The sequence below is a fragment of the Nannospalax galili genome, unplaced genomic scaffold, assembly GCF_000622305.1.
Source record: "Nannospalax galili isolate Female #2095 unplaced genomic scaffold, S.galili_v1.0 scaffold369, whole genome shotgun sequence".
NCBI classification, from domain to species: Eukaryota; Metazoa; Chordata; class Mammalia; order Rodentia; family Spalacidae; genus Nannospalax; species Nannospalax galili.
The window spans coordinates 1,469,173-1,490,899 of record NW_008360318.1 but is presented as its reverse complement, the minus strand read 5'-3'; the positions used below and the strand labels follow the sequence as shown (position 1 = coordinate 1,490,899).

The 21,727-nt window shown below is 41.5% G+C and overlaps 1 protein-coding gene across 1 annotated transcript in view; it reads left to right on the top strand.

Moving 5' to 3' along the window:
* The window catches only part of Nek11 (NIMA related kinase 11), a 331,808-nt gene that overhangs the window by 219,619 nt on the left and 90,462 nt on the right, over positions 1-21,727 (top strand). The window contains 2 exon segments of the mRNA XM_029559675.1: positions 3,975-4,132; positions 7,259-7,261. Of these exon segments, the coding sequence (XP_029415535.1) occupies positions 3,975-4,132; positions 7,259-7,261 (161 nt within the window).

Sequence of the window (21,727 nt, the reverse complement as noted above, 5' to 3'; positions counted from 1 at the left end):
AAAAACATTACCATTGAAATCTATCTGATGACTTTATATCCATGCTCAGATGCCAAGGAGCTCAGAAAGAACCGACTGTGACTAGTAACAATCAGATATATAGAGATTAGAAACGCACGTGCATCTTAGTGTCAATTGTATTAAAAATGAACTTTTCTTTTTGAAACTGTATTTTAATAATGAAATAGAGATCTTTTTAAAAGTTTAAAACCTCATTTAATTTTATGTCTTATAGGATTTATACAGAGCACAATATTGTATAACTGTATTAATTCAACGGTAAACCTAAAAATTTACAGCCAATTTTGAAAGAGATGCATCTTAGCTCTGGAAATTGTTATTGAATATGTCAATGCTGTTGTAATGAAATGCTTCTTCTAATTATATGGTTATTAAATAAATAATTTTTAAAAAAAGCATGTCAAACTTGGTGTGTAATTGTGATTTCCTGATGACACTACATTTCTTCCTGATGGTGGGTATTAACAGGCAAAATCTCAGTGCTTGCATATAGTACAATTCTGATAGGACTAACATTTATTAGCTACATACCATAACATGGTACATAATGGTTTACATCTGTTATACTGTTTATTATACCCAATGATTCCTCAGGTGGTAAAATCATCTATATTTTAAAGATGAGAAAACCAAAATGCAGAAGGTTTAATTGGTACCCAGTGTCATAGACCCATCATTAGGGTCTTTTTGATGCCAAAGCCAGCATGCTAAACCAGTGTGTTTCAAGCTGTGAATGGAGAAGTTCCTGTCTTGTGAGTAGAAAGCAACATGTGAAAAGAAATTGAATAGAACAGGAAACACAGTGTCACACGTGGTTTGGGTGGGTAACTCTTGATTGAAACATTTGTTTTAGCTTTAAAGATAAGTGTGTGCATGCACAAATATAAGCAAATTTGTGTGTGCTGGGAAACAGTAACAAAGAAGTTTTACTGTGTCATACTCCAGTTTGGAAGCAAAAGAGGGAGTGGGATGAATGAAAAGGGGGAGAGCAGGAGGGATAAAATATGAAAGTGGATGAATTAACAGATTAAGGGAGGAGATAAAAAAGAAGGAAACAATAAGAAAATGGACAACTCTTGTTTTAGGAAGATCAGCTCTTTTTCACCCAGCAACAATCAGTTGCCAATATTTCTTCAGCTAAGATTGGGATCTGCTGTTCATTTTCCCAGTTCTATGCTGTTTTTTTTTTCTGACAACAGAGTGGGCCTTAACAGGGATGACAGTGTATGGGCTCCAATAGGGGCACTATGGGAGGGTGCCAGTGGGGATGGGGGTATAAAGATGATTAAGATTGTTTGAGATGTTCTGTATGAAATACATAAAAAATTCAATAAAAACAAATTTTTAAAAAAATTAATATTAAGATTTAAAAAAGAAAAAATGGGCAACTCTGTGAAAGACACAGAAGTTCAGGGCAGGGTTAGGGGAGGAGGAAGACGTATGGAAGTCACGTGATTCTGTCCATCCAGCATATACTCCTACCTGATGGAGAAACTGGATATTGTTCTGCAGATTTGGTTTCCACATGCTTCTCATGCTGGGGCACTCACTCTGAATGTGAGCCAAGTGGAGATTTCTATATAACATTACCCCTACATGCTAATCGGCTAGCTCATCTGGTGTCCAACTAGAAAGCAGAGATCTGAAGGAAAATGGGCTGGGTTGAAATTGCAGAATGTGTCAGCTCCCCAGTGCACCCCTTCCTAAGGATTGGCAAAGTCTGTTGCCAATATATGTAACTTTTGGCATTAAGCTAATTTTGACTCCACTATATATGTATCACCTCTTGTGTTATATTAAGAAAGTTTAGGTAAGCATATTCTAAAGTCTTTTTATGGCCAATGGATGGCTGAGTAGGTAAAGCAGCACAGGACCCACGTGTGGAAGGAGAGAACCAACTCTGGAAGGTTGTCCTCCAACCTCCACATATGCACAGTGGCATGCCCCCTCCCCAAGGTAAGTAAAAAAGAATTAAATTTAAATTTAAATCTTCTTTTTCTTGGAAATTCTACATTAAGTACTCTACTTTCAAAGGATGCTGGAGTCAATTAATGAAAAGCCTATTAGCCTTTTTTTTTTTTTTGGTCTTTTTGAGACAGGGTCTCCCTGTAGCCCCAGCTACAGGAACTCACTATGTAAACCAGACTGGCCTTGATCTCACAGAGATCTAACTGCCTTTGCCTCCTGGCTCTTTTCTTATGTTTTATGTTTGTTTGTTTTTGAGCTTTTATATACAGGGAGGTAGAGATAGAGTCAAACTATAATTCTCCAACCCTAATTTCATATTTCCTCACTAATCAGTAACAATGGATTAAAAAACAATATTTCACATTCCCAACATAAAGGGTTCACATGCCTTTGGCTTCCTGTTGATTTCCCCAACCCAGAAAGTATGAGAAACGTGAAGGGTATGCAGAGATGGTTGTTGGTTACTGTTTTTCATGACCCTTGACTCATCCTTATAACCACCTATTACTCCAGCTAACCTTGAAGACTAGCTGATCACAGACTCCAGTAAGGATGGGCTGTGTATGGCATGATGGGTAGCTACACCTTATTTTTGAAATATATATTATTGAGTAATGGGTTTTTTTTTTTTTTTTGGTCTTTTTGAGGCAAGATCTCCGTATAGCCCCAACTGGCCTGACGCTCACTGTGTAAACCAGGATGGCCTCTATCTCACAGAGATCCACCTGCCTCTGCCTCATGAGTACTTGGACTAAAGGTGTGCACCACCATACCTAGCTAATTAACAGGTTTTAAACTTCATGTTGCAAATTTAGGACAATAATTTTATTTATAAATCAGTATGGTGCAAAGTCTAGTTTTACTGTAATAGAGTATCATTGTGTAATTTCATCCCCTTCTGCTCAAATGTACTTTTCTATTTCTAGGCCCCATTAGCAAATTAGAGTTTATATTGCCATACTTTCCTATGACCTGTTCCTGGCCTTTCTTTGTTGATTCTGTAATAGGTACAGAATCTATTTTAGTGAGTAATGATACTGTATCAAGGAACTTAGGTTATTGACATGCATATTCTTTCCTTTTCCTTTTCATTTTTTAAATATTTTTTTAAATTTTATGTGCATGAGTGTATTATCTGCATGTGTGTAAGTGCAATGCCCGTGCAGGTCAGGAGAGGGTGCTAGGTCCCCTCGAACTGGAGTTACAGACTCTAGTTACAGATGTTAGCTGCCATGTGGGTGCTGAGAACCAAACCCATGTCCTCTACAAGACCAGTCAGTACTCTTAACCATTGAGCCATGTCTCCAGGCCCTCCTTTTCCTTTTTTAAAAAATAAATTCTGTATGGGGATATAAATAGGACCCTCCAGCATGAGCTCCATTTCAGTCATCTTTTACCTGCTGAGGAGAATTGTGCTTTTCCCCCAGTGATGAAGGTCCATCACTACACATCCTGCTCATCTTGTTTGGTTTCACTGATATCTTTCTCTCTCTCTCTCTCTCTCTCTCTCTCTCTCTCTCTCTCTCTCTCTCTCTCTCTCTCTCCTCTCTCTCTTTCTTTCTGTTTTTTTTTTAAAGAAACTTCCAGGCTTACTAACACAGTTTCCTTCCTACTGCCTCAGCTGAAAACTTTGTGTTGTATAACAGGGCCCGTCTGCTGAGGTAACTGGCCCTTGTTTTTCTCCTAACTTCCCCCATTTTTAATAAGGACTCCCACTCCAGAAGTAGAAGCTCTAACGTAGATCATTTATTCTTGTTTCATGGTTTTATTCTAATTTCACAGGTAGTTGCAAGTGGGAGTGTCCCTCCTTTACTGGTTTAATTTTGCTGAGTGCTTATTATATTCAGTTAGGTACCGTCAGGAAGCTAATATTCAGCACTGTACTTCAAGGAAACTTTGTTGGTGCCAATCTTTGGGGGAAACACAGAGATCCTAGCCTCATTATAACTTTAATGATTCTGATTGTTGCTTATTCTTAATTTCAGAGATCCCAGAAGACCCACTTGTGGCTGAAGAATATTATGCTGATGTATTTGATTCCTGTTCTGAAGACAGTGAAGAGCAAGAAGAAGAAACAGTGTTCTCAGAACCCAGGGGAGAAGTGAGGGATGAGGGAGCCCCGCCTGCTTACAGAGCAAACCAGGTACATCCTGCTCCAGACCAGATGAGCTGTAGCTGTCCGAGGTACTGACTATACTAGGTCTCAGAGGGACTTAGGGAAGTCCTGAAACCTGGAACTCGGGGGAGGGGGCTCAGGGCTACTGGGGTTTTTCTAATGGCTCATTGTGGTAAATCCTTATCTCTAAGGGCCAGAAGCAGGGCCCCATGGAATTCTGAGACTCTGATCCTAAGCCTGTCGATGAGGGAAGGGCTGGTATACTTGGCACTTAGAGGGGCCGGGATATGATACACATTGCATTGCCTGCACACTGAAGAGTGCGTCTATGCAGCGGCTCAATAATCACTGTGTGTCTCTTTATCAGAGACAATATGGTACTTTAATGTGCTTTTCTGCCTGGTAATCAGATTTTTTAGTATTTTTATTAGATATTTAATAAAAATACAAATTTATGGAGACTGGAGATAAAACTCAGAGACCCTGGAGTTAGAACATGCTCTTTCTAGCTTCTTTTGGCCTCTGAGGGCCCATCCTTACATCCAACAACAAAGTCTCTCTGAAATTATGTCCTTTTAATAAATCTTTTAGATTAGCAGGACTAAGCTAATATACATAACAGTCTAAGAAATAACCATGACTTTTGCTTTTCCTGTTGAGTTTTGAAGTGGAGAGAAAGTTGCACACAAGCCACTCAACTTCTTTTTGAAACAGTGTCTCACTGTGCATCCCAGCCTGATCTTGAACTCTTAGTCATCCAGACTCACTTCCTGAGTGTGGGGATTACAGGGATGTGCCACCATGCCCAGCCACTGAGCCATTCTTAGTAAAGACTAGGCAGATCCATTATAATATTCAATAAAACCAATAAAAATATTTCCCACGTTCTATATAAGAGCAGAGAGAGGAAAGGAGAAGGCTACTAGGAGGGTCTAAGCGAAATCAGAATTGCCTATAGATGAGTATAGACTTTGTCACTTGCAGGGTCTGTGACCTTTTACAAATTAATAAACATCACTTTGTTTTAGTTCCCCACTCTATAAAATGGGAGAATAATAGTTTCTAGTCATAGAGTGGTTTTAAGAGCAAAGGAAGAAATCATTTCAAAGCACTTTGAATCATGTCCAGAACTCAAGTATGCACTTAATAAATGCTTAATAATTTAGTCATTGTTATGATAAAATTACTGAGCTACCTTGTCTTTTTTATAGTGCCTAAACTTTTTAATGTTAGAGTGAGCTATGATAATTGTATATTTCTTAATCCTTTTTCTTATATCTCAAGACGGGTGATAAATAGAAGGGCAGGGATTTTGCTTTTTGGGCTATGTATCTGATACTTGTTATATGACAGATTATGACTGATTTTAAAGAATATGTTGGGAAAAGATGTGAATGCCCTTAACATGCAAGATGGTATTTTATCTTACAAAAACCTGTTGTGTTATTCCTATTTTCCAGGGGAAGAAATTGAGTTTCAGAGAGGAAAGTAGCCTCCCATGGTGATACGGTTAGAGGAGGGTTAAAGCTGTGATTCAGACCCAGGGTGGTAACATTCCCAAATCAATGTTTTGTCCTGTTGTACAAGGTATATTAATTTGGTAATATAGCAGTGGAAGTAGAGATTATAATAAAGTAATTTATATTAGGGACAGATAATCACAGCTCCATTTTTGTTATTTTTATTGAATTTTTGTGTATTTCATATAAAACATCTTAATAATCTTTATACTCTCTCCCCCCATCTGCACCCTCCCATGCCCTCTCCCACTGGATTTCATGCAATCTGTCATTTATGTTAAGGCCTATTGAGTCAAATTAGTGTAACCAGATGTCCCTCAATGCAAATTCATCCACTGGGGTCTAGTCAGCCTCTCTACAATCACTCCCTTAAAGAAGATCAATTCTCCCTCACCCAGGCGTAATCAGCTGCCAGTAGTTCTCCATGCTTTGGCCATTTGTGGCTTTTTGTGCCCATTGCCCTCTGTTACATGAGGGAGCTTCACTGATGAGAGTTGAGAGATGCATTAGTATTCTCTCTACCCCTTGTTCCACTGTGTTCTGTGAGTCTTTGGTGTAGAGGTTCCATTATAGATTTGTCACTTAGAGTTGGGCATTTCACAGACACTTATTCTCTGTGTGTGATCAATTGTAGAACTCTGTAATGGTCTCTGGTTTTTGCAAAAAAAAGCTCTTTGATGAGTGGTGACTGCAATACTTGTATATAAGGATTTAGTACTAAGATTCACAAATGAGAGAGAACATACATCTTTTGTTTTTCTATGTCTGTGTTACTTCACTTAGTATAACAGTTTCTAGTCCCATCCAATTACCTGCAAGTTTCATGACTTCATCTTTCTTTACTGCTGAGCAGAACTCCATTGCGTAAATGTACCACATTTTCATTATCCGTTTGACAGTTGAGGGGCACTTAGGTTGCTTCCATCTCTTAGCTGTTGTGCAAAGAGCAGCAGAAAGTGTGAATGTACAACAGCTCCATTTTTAATCCAGTAATAATTCAATATATGTTATCTTTCTCTGAAGGTGGTGGGTATGAGGTGTGATGATGTTGCTTCATTTCTTCAGGAGTCTTGTATTAACAACACATGAATTACACTTCTGAACTCAGTGCTGAGATCCTGGCACTGCTCTCTCTGTGTGCTGGGTGAAGCATGAAGCCGTGTCTGGAGTTGCTGCATCTCCCCTATCCCTAGTTTTGTTCCTGAACCCTGAGAATGCTGGGATCTGTAAGGTGGTGAGCACACCTGTGGACTTCGTGTGAGCAGTGAGGTCCAAACTGATTCTGCTTTCTTCAACTGTAAATTATGTCTTCTTAATTTTATTTATTGTCTCTACTTTATGTGTGTGAGTGTATTGCCTGTATGTATTGTAAGTGTACCTGTGTCATGCAGTGTTCATGGAGGTCAGAAGAGGGCGTTGGATCCCCTGGAACTTGAGTTACAGATGGTTGTTAGCCATGTGAGTGCTGGGAACCAAACCCAGGTGCTCTGCAAGAGCAGCCAGTGCTCTTAACCACTGAGACATCTCTTCAGCCCCAGAAATCATGTTTTGATGAAAGAAGTGCTTTCAGAAGGAAAAGTATCCATAGGCTTCATTGTGATTTATTATTGGGTCCATGACAGTGTTCCAGCAGCAGGTATTTCCCTCAAGTACCATTTTATGAGGTACCTAATTACTGTTTTTTTCTCTACTGTGATAAGCAAACCATCAATATGATGTTTATCATGAGCCATATAATGTTGATGGCTCCTCTGTGAAGTCTGTGGTCACCCCATTGGAACCATTCTCCTAGGCCTCGAGAGAGTGGCGTTTATAGCTGTCATGCAGCAGAGTTCTCCATGGCACTGTGGGACTTGTCACTGAGAAGTGGTCCATGTGCGCTCATGCTTTAGGGCTATAGGCCAATGAGTGTTGTCACTAATTCTGCCTGTCCCTTACTGCCCAGACCATCATTCCCTCCCCAACACTAGTAAATGGCCCAGTACCCCAGTAATGTCATACTATGTAGGAAATAATGACTTGATCCAGCACTCTCTCAGGAAAGGCTGTTAAATGAATATGGATTTCATTGATGCTTCTTTTGAAAAGTTCCTCAGGACTGTGGCGTTTGTTCTTTCTAAGACAAAGGATTGCAGAGGCCCATTTTTCACAGCTAAAATGGGAGTTCTCAAATATTTCAGGGTTTGAAATTCCCTGTGCACAGTGAGGCACTAGGAAATGCAGAAGTGCTCTAGTGCTTGAATGCGAGGTGGGGAGACCTGAGCTTCTCCTGGGGGCACTTGGGTCAAGCCCCATGAGAGTCACTATTGCAAGCTTCTGCCGTAAGGGAACCATTATTTTAAGCAGATCAAATTATTATAACTGTTACAGCCAACATTCTTAGAATCTTCCTTTTGTGGTTAGTACTTTATATTCTGGGTTAGCTCAGATCCTCTGGGAAAGACAGAATGAGAAATGGAAGGGAAATGCCTGTGAAATAGGTGGAAAGGATAAGACAGGAAGGTAGAGGAGGGAGGAGGAGGAAGGGAACAGGAAGGAAGGAAAGGAAGAAGAAAGGGAAACAGGGAGAGAGGAGGAAGGATTGTATAATTCTGGACTAGACTTGCTCAGAATGGTAGGCTGCTGTTTGCATGGTTGCAGGAATCCTATATTGGGCAAGAATGGCCTGCCTCTAGCATCCCTCCTCAAAAGCTCTCATCAACTAGGAGCCTCCTGGGAAGAATTCCATCTCTTGTGAGCCCTGTAGTGAATCCTGACCACCTTGCGACTGGGGGAGCTGTAAGCTCACCATGTGCCTTGTTGAAGGCTCTTTCTAGAAGTGATATTATATGCCTCATGGCTGCCACAAGTGAATTATTTTACTTAATTTTTGTATTAGATATGTGTATTCTAAGTGAACTTCATAAAATTTAGATTTAACTGGCTGGATTCTAGCAAGGGAGAGGACAAAGGTGAGGGGAAAAGTAAGGGTTAGAGAGAAGAAGGGGCCTGAGTTAGGGATTTTAGGCAATTCTGACAAGTCAATAAAAGGGTTAGTGCCCCAGAGTGAGAATGGGCTGTGAGCTGTAACCCCAGGGTCCTCTGCTCCATTTCATTTCCTGTGACTCTCAGGCTGAGACTCTTTTGCTGTTTGAATTATTGCTCTAGGCCAGAGTGCACAGGTGCGCATGATTCTCCCATAGGCTCTGTCCCCAGTACAAGTCAGTTCTCATATTTGATGCTCAAAAAGAAAGCACTGGAGGATATTCTTGGTACAGTTAATTTTTTCAGTAAGTGCTGTCCTTAAAGCTCAGGTCCCTTGAAAGATGAAACTGCTGTGATATTCCAACTTCCCATAAGAAGAAACCGACTTAGGGAGGTGTCTTCTCCAAGACCAAATCACTGGTAAGTAGCAGAGCTGGATTCTGTGAACACCTAAGTTAGTCATGGGCATAGACAAAAGACAGCACTTTTTGTCCTGAACTGACCATAGAGGTCATCATTTCTACAGAGCAGCCTGCCCTGCTATTGCAGAACTTTCTCATCAGTGACCCCACAGGATATGCCACAGGCTATTAAGCCACCAGCCTTGCTGAAGTGTAATGTATACTTCCAGCTTGATGGGCCATTCCTCCCAGGTGACTGGCCTTCTCTAGTCCATGTGTGCTGCTGAAAAGAGTGACTTTGTGCCCCAGTTTCCACCCTGCTCTAGCCCTCAAGCTTATGCTTCTTCTTTTCCCTTTCCTGCCCCTTGTTTAAGAAAAAGTGCAGCTTACTGCTGCTCCCTCTGGGTCAGCCAACTCTCACTTTGGGATGCTGTACTGCTCTAGAGCTGGAGAAGCTAGTAAATGAGAAGCAGAGATGCTTAGGACCTAACGACAGCTCCAAAATGTGCAAAACTGTGTTGCGATGTGGTGATTTGAAATCATGGTTAGAACACAGGGCCAAGCTGCTGCTTACTCTGTGGGATTTAAATGAGGATAAAGTTAGAACTGGATTTGAAAATACCTGTCTGTATCTGTCATAAATAACTGTGTATCACAAGAACTTCCTTTTGGAATTTGGAAAGTCTCTTATTGTCCCAATAGACCTCTCTTAAACTACTAGACTTTCTTCCCTTGACTGCTGGACATGTGTTTTGTAACCAGATGAAGCAGTTAATGAAGAGTGAAGAGGGAATGACTGGAGGTGCCTCCATGCACACTGCTGGACCTCAGGGAATGGGGTGCAGCAGGGCCAGTCTGGTCTTGGCAGCTCCTAGAAAATCTGTTACTCTGTGTCTTGGGTAGATGTCATGTCGCCAGTTCATCAGCCCTTCACTTTTTTTCCCCTTTTCACCCTTTCCATTTCCAAACTATAATTCAAAATGTCTCACAAACCAGCATGATGGCATATGCCTTTAGTTCCAGCATTTTGGAGGCAGAGGCTGGTGGAGCTCTGTGAGATAGAGACCAGCATGGTCTACACAGTAGTCAGTTCCAGTCCAGCTTGGGCTACAGGGAGACCCTATCTCAAAAAGACAAATCAAAGAAAAACTGCCTCACAAGTTCTCTGGTTAGATATTCATGAAGGTCTTTAAAACCTTAAAGCAACCACATAGGCCCCGACTTTCATGGAACCAGGGCATTTATAGGAGACAGCTGCAGTTAGAGGATTTTAATAATGCAGAGTAAATGAAACATTAGTAGTGAAAGCGGACACAGTGACAGTCACATGTCAATGGCTATGAATCCAGAAACAGGATGTTTAGTGCCATGGGAGCCAGGAGGGCTTGTTTGTAGTTTGGGTGTTGCAGATGTGGCTCTGTGTTCCTGTTACTACATACGTTTTAGTGCAGAAGATGGCCTAGCCAGGAGCTCAGAGTACTTATCTCAGCCTCCTGACCCTGGGCAGCCCTACGGAGGTGGCATCAGCTCTGTCCTCTGGCTCTGTAACACCATCTCTGCCTTTTCATGAATTATGACTGCACATGAGCAAAAGGTACATCCGAGATGCAAAAGGTACATCCGAGTGTGTGGAAATGGAGTTGGGCACCCTGGGGTAACTTGGGGCTGTTGTGGATACACTCTGAAGAAGAGTAGATAATTGCTTAGTAATACAACTTACAGAAAAGAAGAGAGGTGGGGTTGTCAATTGGGCCATTCATTTACATTTCACATATGTGAGTGTTGTAGGGATTGGGTTGGTCGTAGTGAACAGGCACAATCCTGTCTTCATGGGCATGTCAGTATCCTGTATTTGAATAGTATCTGTTGATATGCAATGCCTTAATATGTGTCTTCCATTCAGCACTGCTGTCTCACGAGAATTCTGATATGTCCAGTCATGTACGCATGAGTAGGAGTCAACATTGAGTGGGCCTCTCCCAGGCATCCTGAAGTCAGCATGTCCTGAAGGGAACTCCTTGTCCTGGTCCAAAGTTCCTCCTCAGTTCACTTACCGCCATTCATTCATATTCACATTACCAGTCCATAAGCGAAACTTAATGACTTTACCTTTGTTGTATATAATATGACCATAGTTCAGCATCTCTACCCTGATAACAAAGCTACCAACACCTCCCCTGGGAGGTTTCACAGTGGCTTCCAGCTGTTTTCCCAGTAAGATGGACAGATGCACATACGTGCACACACATGCATGTATGCACCCTGCCCTTGCATCTCACTCAAAGGCAAAGGTAAAGGCAAAATCTGTTCACTTTCTCTACCCCATCGCCAGTACCTCACTGCACTCCTCCCTTTCATCACCATGAGGAACCCTCACTTATGCCCGTCCTTCCTGTTTCTGGAAAACACCACACCTGTGTCCATATTCAGAAGTCTAGAATGCTCTTCCTACAAAATATGCAAGTAATGTTCTACCCCTCTGTCTTCAAGTCTTTGCTGCATGTCCTCTGACTAGAGAAGACTCTGCCTGCCTTTAATAAAATACTCCTCACTCCTGAGAATTCGCTCTGTGCTTTCTTGTTTCATTTTTCTCCGTATTGTTTTTGGTATCTGAGTTACTGCTATTTACTTGCTTCTTCACTTATGATCTGTCTCTTCATATCAGAGGGAAATGGAGGGAAGAATCTATGTTTTTCTCCCACTGTTGTATTCCTAGCACCTTGAGTAATAATTGGCACAGAGTAAATGCTTAGTAGATAATGTGGAACGCATACCCTGGAGTAGATTCTGGTGGTGTAGACAGCCAAGAAGTCAGTACACAAACACACAAATATAATCAGTGAAGAAGCAGAACTTGTAGAAGAAAGGGCTGTTGGCTGTGCAGACAACTGCTAAGGAGAGTCAAGGAGAACTTTCAGGAGGTGGATAGCTCCAGCCCCTTGAGGAAAGTGAGTGGGAAAGAAGTGCTTCAGAGAGAGGGAACCATATGTGAGAAGCCCCCCGGTTATGAGGAGCTGGGAAATCTCAAGTAACCATAGAATGAGCAGGTAGGCCTCATGCTGCTGGAGGTGCCAGACCAGCTCCAGTTGTAGCATGAAGAGCTCATGGAAGTTTGGAAGGGGAGTGGATTCTAAATGAAAGGCTGATGCAGTGAAGAGTAACTGAACACTTTAAGATGAGTGTGCTGAGCTGGAGATGTGGCTCGGTGGTAGAGCCATTGCCTAGCTTGTGCAAGACCCTGGGCTTGAGTCCCAGCACCACAAGAAAGGAAAAGAAAGAGAAGAGAAAAAGAAGGATTGGAGGGAGGGAGGGAGGGAGGGAGGGACAGAAGGAGGCAAGGAGGGAGAGAAGGAAGGAGGGACTGAGGGAGGAAGGGAGGGGGAGAGAGAAGTCTATGGTGACAAAAATCAGGGCAGTGGTCCAAGGACTGTTAAGAAGGAAGGTGGGGAACTGTTGAAGGTAAGAGATGTCTTTACTTTGTTTGGAGTGCTATCTCTCCAGGCATATACATTTTTAAAAACTAATATGGAGTGCTCTTAAGATCTGTGCACCTCAGTCTATGCAAATTTTATCTCACTAAAAACAATGTGTCATCAGCATTGCTATTAAGAAAGGAAAAATTAAACTTGAGTCATGTTGGCATATTTATAAACATATATGAGCCACGTAAGTCTTCAGCCTGTATTGAGGCCACTTCCTGGCTACGGGTAGCCAGTTGTGACTTTACAGCTTCTAGGAGGTCCTGGATGCAGGCATATGAGGACCTCAGGAAGAAGAGTTGAGTTCAGAATGATTATGGACCAGTAGGAAAGAGCACTGCATGTTGGTTTCCCCTTGTGGGGTGACTTAGGTAAAAGAAATTAAGTCCTTCACACCCACATACCACCATCATAAAGGGCTAGTGAGTGTGACAATATGCCTGGCATCTCCATAAGATGAAGCTTAGCTGAGCACTTCTGTAGCTGGAGCCATCGTGGAGGGTGTATCTGCTTTGTGCAGAGATCTATAGATCTGTGCCTGCTTGGGATTACTCAGCACATGGAGGGCACAGTGCCAAGCCTGGAAGCATATTGTGAAGGCTTCCACACACTCATTTCCTGCAGTCACCACCAGCAGCGGCTGCTCCTTTGTTCTCACGGGCGTTGAGGCTGCTCCTCCACTCGTCCTGGGCTGAGGCCGCTCTTCTGCTCACCCAGTGCTGAGGCAGCTCTTCTGCTTGCCTTGTGCTGCCTCCTATTATTGCTGCTTCTGCCTGGTCGTGGACCCCAGGGCTGGTGAGGAGACTGTGTCAGCGGAGCCGCATTCAGACACAGGAGACCAGGTTCAGTGACACAGGTCTGGTTTATTGCAGGAAGGCACAAGCTTATATAGGGGTAGTCGTCCAATCATAGCACAGCAAGTAGGATACCTTATTAACATAACAGGTTTAGTGATCTATCACAGTACAGCAACTAGGATACCTTGTTAGCATAACAGGCTTAGCATCTTATTAGCATAACAGACTTAACATCCTGTCACAGAATAGTGGGTAGGATGCCTCATTAGCATACTGGGTTTCAGATTACAGAGCCTGGATTCCTGGAAACCACATGACCCTGACAGTTACAATATCTAAGTGTTGCAATTTGGATTCCAAGGGTGGTGATTAGGGAGTGGTGAGCTCTAGGCATAAGTCTCATATCTGCCAATGGGAGCAAATGTCACAAGGCATTCCTTGTGGCTCCAGTGGTCAGGCCGTTGCCTCAGGCCTGCTGTATGGCTGTCAATAAGACTTTCACCCTAGGCTCAAACCTGTCTCCCACAGTTTCCACTAGCTCTAGCTCTGGGTAGATTTCAGTCATTGGAAACAGACACCTCTGTAACTGTGGAAACTCTCTCTCTCTCTCTATCTCTCTCTCTCTCTGTATGTATGTACATTTACATGCCACCTCTGGATATGCCTTTGGGAGTCTTCATAGCCCACTAGCCATCAGAGTGTGGAGGATGCTATGTGTAGACAGATTGTTGAGTTTTCACTGCCTGGCAGTGAAGGATCAGTGAGCACAGTAATCCTCCAGGAGGCTCTTGGCAGTGTCTCAAGATACGCAGCCCTCGACCTAAACTAAATTCTAATGGAAACTAGGTTCCTTGCATTCATTCATTCATTTGTATATTCACCTCCATTTGACACAAAACACAATATTACACCTAGTTATTGTTTTACAGTTAGCATGGATCAGTATTTCCTTGTTCACTCATATATTCAGCTTCAATAAATAATCTATAAATTGTTTTATTTACCTAATTTTAAAACTAAACTCTCTTCCATTATTTTTATCATTTTCAATTCTTTAGTTTCAGATTTGCTCAACACTCTTCTTACCCAAATGCATGTTTTCCCAGCCTATAGTTAAGTTTTCTTTTCATTTGTTTAGCAATAGGAAGAAGTTCTTTGGGGGGAGTGAGAGAGGCAGAGCATCTTATACCCACATGCTTTGCCTTTGTCTCCTTTGCATCTTCATCTTCCTCTTCAACTCCGTACTGGTTGCATTACATATGGACAAACAAGCCTTCTGGCACTGGACTTCCCCCTATGAGCAGCTTCCTACTGTTCCCTTCTTAATAGGTATGGCAAAACCTCTTCATTACCTCACCTTTTCACAGAAGTTCTATTGCAGCTTGAAGGGTGCAACCATGACTGTAGGCTCTTGGGTAAGCGATTGTATCAACAGCTTGAAAACAGACTGCCCTGGAATGACATTTCTTCAGTTGCCCTTAGCCATCCCAACAGTCTGAGAAGAAGGCTGGACCACTTTCTCTTCTGAATGTTACAATGATGACTTGTGTGCTCAGCAGCCATTTTTTTTTTTTTACCATTTTAACCAACACACGCTACAGTTAATATAGACTAGCAGTAGGGCTACAGGCTTTGCATATACTACCACATCTGATTCTCCTAGCAACCCATTTCACAGATGGGGAAATGGAGACATGAATACATTAAACAATTTGCTCAAAGCATAAGACTGAAAGAAGCAGGCCTGGGTATAAACTCCAGGAGGCTTGCTTCAAAGTCCACACTTTGACTGATCTATCACATTGCTTGTCAGAGCCCAGCCTTGTGCAGAGGTCACCCTTTTCTTGTGCTTTGAAGGAAATGGATTCATTCTAGCCAGTCTGCCTCTCACATGCCACTTGCCAGGGATTGGTTTAAGAGCAGTATCCAGTTCTAGCCAGAAAGTGTCAGGACATGCTTTTTTAGGAGAAAGGGGCCTGTGGGAATGCTTGCAAAGCAATGTGGTAAAATTTTTGTTCAAGCTTTTGTTTACATTGCTGGATGTGGTGTAGCTGAAACTGCCCCACATGATCTAGAAACTAAATAAGGTTTTATTTTCTAGAAGGAATATCTATACAGCAATAAGATGGCATGATTGTTATAGTTTCAAAGCGGCATCTTGTTCATTTTCACATCAAAATTTGACTAAAACAGTGCTTGAAATATACACAAGTGATAATATCCCTGCTACTTAGAAGGATTCGCCTGTTCACATTGTAATCTCAGTGTCAGGAGGAAGAGGCAGGAAGATTGCTACAAGTTCAAGGCAGCCCGAGTCCCTGTTTCAAACAAACAAATAGAACAAAGGTGAAATGTAAGGTGCTGGGAACTTTGTTGGCATGACTGCATCTAGTTCTAACGACATTTTAACTCCTGTGTATGCTTTTCTAGCATCCATATGTGAGTATTTTGGGGAATATGGCCAACTGTGTCTCTCATATTTAGGAGCTTTTTATGTTTTTCAGAAGTCTGAGCTCTCTAATGATAGTGATAGTAAGCTGAGGAGGAAAACAATAGAATGTTTGGAAATGATCATTTTAAATCCTCCAGAGATTTCAGAGCATTAACAGAGTGTTAAATCAGAACTAGAATTCCAATGGAACTTTTTATTTCCAATGGTCGTAGGTCTCACAATATCACAGTGTCTGAGCAGAAGACGTTAGTGGAAGCACGATTATTATTATTTTTTTTAATATTTTATTTATTATTTTTCTTTTATGTGTATGAAGTTCCTCTCTACCATAAGGAATAAGGCCTAAGGGAAAGTATGCAACCTTGTGTGCGACGTGAGATGCACAGCAAGAGCCCAGCAGATGGCAGTTACCATTCTTGAGCTCTTGAAGTTGCAGAAAAACTAAACTAAACTAGGAGCTAGCTGCCAGGTGAGACCACACCATATGACTGCAGCAGTGGGAGGAAGCTGAGTCCTTGGGGAGCTCTGGCAGGTGTCCGGAAGTGAAGAAGGGAGCCAGAGGCAGGACAGAAGTGTGTTTTAAATAAGAGCCATGTACCATAACTGAGTTTTCACTGGTCTCAGTAACTTGTTACGTCAATATTCTTTTGCCTAGAAAAAAAGTACAATTTTCAGACAAGAATTTACATAGTAAATAACCAGACTTTGTTATGTTTACCAAAGTGTGTTCTCTCTCTCTCTCTCTCTCTCTCTCCTCTCCTCTCCTCTCCTCTCCTCTCCTCTCCTCTTCTCTTCTCCTTTCTCTTCTTTTCTTTTCTGAGACAGGGTCTCCCTGGGCCAGAATTCACTACATAGACCAGATTGGCCTTGATTTTACAGTGATCCTCTGCCTCATGAGTGCAGGGATTAAAGGCTTGTGCTGCCATGCCCAGCTTATAAATTGCAGGACCAAAAGGGAGATTTTGCTATCGTCTCAAAATAATATCATAATAATTTAATAATAGGTTAATATTCAAGATTTCAATGTGCTTTACACACTTATAAGCCCCCACTATATAATATATATGTATATATATGAACACACAGTTATTTTGTGTTTTATGTGTGCATATGTGAATGTCTGTGTACATGTTGGTTATGTGAGAGCAGGTGTGCGTATGCCGTGGTGCCTGTGTGGGGGTCAGAGGGCAACCTCAGATGTTGGTACTCACCTTCCACCTTGTTTGAGACAAGATCTCTCTTTGTATTGTTTGCTGCTGTGTATGGCAGGCTATCTGGCCTGTGAGCTTCCAGGATTCTCATGACTCCGCCTCCCTTTCCACTATAGGGGCACTGAGGTTACAGATGCACACTGCCACGCCCAGCGTTATGTGGGTTCTGGTGATTTGAAATCAGGTTCTCACAGGTTCACAGCAAGCCCTTTACCCACTGAATTATCTCCCCAGCCCAACACACATCGTATTTTAAATGTAAAGCTCAGCAAAGAAATGACATCATGTTCTTGTAGTCATATGGAGAAGGTAAACTAAGTCTACATCATTCAAAAGCCCTTCTTAAAACCCACCCATGAATATAATTTAGAATTGTCAAATACCCTTAAATTTTAGTTAATGAAGAAAAAGTAAGAACTATATAAAGGTTAATTTTATGTCTCAACTTGACTGTGCCACAGAGTGTCCAGATATTTTGTTAAATATTATTCTGGGTATTTCTATAGAGGTATTTTGAATGAGATTAACATTTAATTGAGCAGAGTGCATCAAGACTGTTGGCATCTCTAATATAGGTGGTCCTCAAACAATCATCTAGAAGCCTGAATAAAATGAAGGCTGGTCTTCCTTGAGCAACAAAGAAATATTTTTACCCAACTGCCTTTAAGTTAGGATGTTTTATTTCAGCCTTCAGACTCGGACAACAATTTGGTCTTGTGGGTCTCTAAGTTACACACTCATCTAGCAGATCTTGGGACTCACCATAATCATATAAAATAACGTCTCTCCCTCCCTCCCTTCCTCCCTGCCTCCCTCCTTCCCTCCCTCCCTCTCTCCCTCTCTCCCTCTCTCTTCTCCTTCCCTTTCTCCCTTTCTCTACCTGAAAAACGCTGAGTAATAGAGCCCAATACTTTGCAGAAATCTTAAGATGACTGAATTCACTATAAATGAACTAAGGAGCCTACAAAATGCAAAGTAAGCTCTGTTACTATATTTGTCTATATGAGAACTTTTTTTATGTTTCTGGAACTTCCATACAGTGGACTAGATTTGGACAGATTTGGGAAAGAGCTAAATAAATTTATAGATCTTACTTTTCTGGAAGACATCTCAGAGTTTTTAATATGTCCACAAGCATGTATCTCCAAGATAGGGTATGCAGCATTTACAAGGCACTTTCATATATCCTTTTGAGAGAGTTCCTCAGACACATTTCCTTTGCAGTACCTTGGTAAGTTCCAGTTCATGTTGTTGACCAAGAAGTAGCAGTGAATATGGCTTTGCAGATTGAGTTAATAGGACTAGTTTGGTTCTGAAGGCAAAACAAAGCCTATGGCACATACAGCAAAGGGTCTAGGTTCTCAAGGGTCACAGGATCTCTCAGGAAAGTAACTTAAGGTGCAACTAGAATTGAAAGAGACAGAAAGTCACCCCTAGAACAGACCATAAAGCAAAGAAAGACCAAGGCCAATGAGCACAAAGCCAAACTTAAAGCAACAGACTGCCATTCATATATGCCATGTACCATTTAACCTGCCCAACCCTAGTTGCATATCCCCCAGTGACTGGCTTATATATCTCACTGTGACCTAGGAGCTGAGGGCTTTAAGATAAATACCAACCCACAGCAGGACCAGCTTTTGAAGAGAGACGTTCCTCTTGAGGCAGGACAGTTTTCCAGAAGGTTCATGATAGATATTCTATCAAATAAAACTCCATTTTGGGGTAGCCATTTTATGCCATATATGTCTGTTATGCCATAGCCTCATGATAGACTATCTACCACCCAAGAAAAAAAGACAGAGAGAAGGATACACCATCAACTGACTGTGTGCTCTACAAATAAAAATTCTGAAGGAACTCGGAAAATGTTCAGAGTTTTCACAGAATGAAGAAACTGTGTTCTTAAATAAAACATAAATGGTCAGATAGAAACAGACATATTTTATTTTGTTGTTCCTTGCATTTATATGTGCTTTTGTTTTATTGGGTTATGAAAAAAGTATGCCAATTGCCTGTATGTGCCCAGCTCTGAGCTGATAATGATTCAGGAGGTATCATCAGTGCCCTAACCCCACTCATTATAACAGCTTCATCTATGAGGTGTGCATTGGAATAAACAAGGCACCGTGGTGGGGAATGATCATAAACGTGATGGAAAGCTAGTGATATGTGTTCAGAGAACCTCTGAACAGACAACATAAAGTCAAGAGCTGAAGGATTAGAAAAGTGATCACATAAATATATGAGACAGGAGCATCTCATCCAGTGACAGATCCTCACATGGAAAGAGTCTTGGTATATGTGAAAAACTGAGAAAAAGACCAGTATGGGTGGAGGATAAGGAGTGGGAGACACAGTGGACTGAGGTAAAGCTGGAAAGGTAAAAAGGAGCCAGGGCATGACAGTTCACAATACGATTTCATTCTGTATGTATGAGGGTTGAGATTTCATTCTATGCTCAGCAACAAAGTGATGTGTGGGGGGGGGCGGGGGATAGAGTAAAGTGAGGCAGCTGTGAAAGAAAGGCAGCTGTCACACGGTCCAGAGAAGAGACGGTGGCCAGTTCAAAAAGGGGCATTAGTAAGCAGAGTTCTGTTTGTCGTTAAGACATGGCTTATTTGCTTTTCATTAAAAAAGAAAGTCTTTTTGCCTTGACTTCTCAACTTGGCTTCTACAATACTTCCACTTACCTGACAGTGGAGAACCAACATTGCAGGGGAGTGTTGAGGGTGTGTGTGTGATGTGTGTGTATGTGTGGTGTGTGTGATGTGCATGATGTGTGTATGTGAGGTATGTGTGATGTGTGGGTGGTGTGAGTGATGTGTGTGTGATGTGTGAGTGGTATATGTGATGTATGTGTGGCATGCATGATGTGTGTGTGTGCATGTGTGGTGTGTGTATCTGTTGTACATAGTTTTGGATTTCATATAGACAGTTATTTGATGTGTATCATGCACTTTGACTACATTCGCCCCTCCCCTAAATTCTGCCATCGTGTGTGAAATATTGACTTGTTGTAGTTCAGGTATATACCCAGAAGTGGTATAGCTAGGTCATATGGTAGTTCTATTTTTAGTTTGGGTTTGTTTTGGGGGGGTATCTTTTTGAGACAGTGTCTCCCTGTAGCCCCAGCTGTCCTGGAACTCACTATGTAGACTAGGCTGGCCTTGAAGTCACAGAACTCCACCTGCCTCTGCCTCTTGAGTGCTGAGATTAAAGGCGTGCACCACTACGCCCGGCCATTAGTTTGGGTTTTTTATTTGTTTTGTTTGTTTGTTTTTGAGAAACCTTGGTAATGATTTCCACTGTAGCTGGAGCAATTTGCATTCCACCAGCAGTGTACAGGATTTCCTCTTCCTGGGGTTCTTCCCAGCATTTGTTGTTTGTTTGCTCACTGATAGCTATTTTGCAGGGGAAATTGAGGGGATTTTCCTGCTGCCAGAGCAGTGAATCTCTAGGGGCGTTGACTGAGATGCCAGTCATCCCAGGCTTGGTTCCTGCATTCTCGCCTGTGTATCTAGAAAAGATCACCTTTTCCTAAGTGTACCACTCCATTACTCAGTTCGGAATGTTAATAGTTCTAGTGTAAAAAATAATCTTGCTTATTATGTCAAACAGAATTGCCTAGCTAAAGGCTGTGAAATCCCTCTGGCTCCCTCCTTTGACATCTTACTTATTGTTGCCTAGGCTGTGTGTGTGTGTGTGCATGTGCGTGTGCACGATAATGCTATATGTGTGTGCACATGCCTATGTAGATGCACATGTGCAGAGGCTGGTTGTCTTTTTCAACTTCTCTCTATCTTATTTTTTCAGACAAGGTCTGTCATTGGAACTGAAATGCATAGATTTGGTTAGGCTGGCCAGCCAATGAGGTCCAGGAATCCATCAGTCTCTGCCCCTTTCCTTCGTGCTAAGGTTATATATGTGCCTCACCATTCCTGGCTTTTACATGGACACAGGGGAGCTGATTGCAGGTCTTCTTGCTTGCCTGGAGTGTACTTTACTAAGCCATCATTCCAGCCCCATTAAACTTTTCCTATTAGAAATTCATTCCTCTGAGATGAGGTTATATCCCTTATGAAACACAAATACCCTAAGACAGATAATGCATGTAACTTTTCATAAATTTTGTCTTTAATGGATTTATCTTATCTTAAGAGAAAGAAGATTCCAGTGAAGAATAAATAGAACTTTTTAAAGTATGGCAGTATTGTAGCTTATTGCAGACAAAACACACAATTTGGGCATGGGGAGCAGAAAGAGGAGAAGAATGAAGCAATGGGGTATTCTAAATGTTCATTCTCATTAATCTGGAACTGCCATGTGATTAACCCAGAGAAATAATAAGCATGAAGTAAAGATCTGTATGATAGTCATTACAATGCTACTTACAACACAATTATTTAAATAAACAGAAACAACTTTATGCCCAGTGATGGGGATATGGATGAATACATATGACAGATTTTACAATATAATATTGTTCAACTATTATAATTTTTAACAGTGTAGGATAAAAGTCCAAGCAAAATCCATGTTGCTATGGATGCACACATATGCCATTATAGTATATTTCAACTATCTAAAAGGTAAGCATATTAACACCACACATACATTTACAATAAAATCTTGAATATCTAAAAGCTAGATCTATGTAGAAAAGGCTCTGTGTGTGTGTGTGTGTGTGTGTGTGTATTAATAATAGTAGGATTGGGAATGATATGTATTTTCTTTAATGATTTTCTACATTTTTAGACAAAATATAGATAAATATTTTTTAACAGTAAAGATTGCT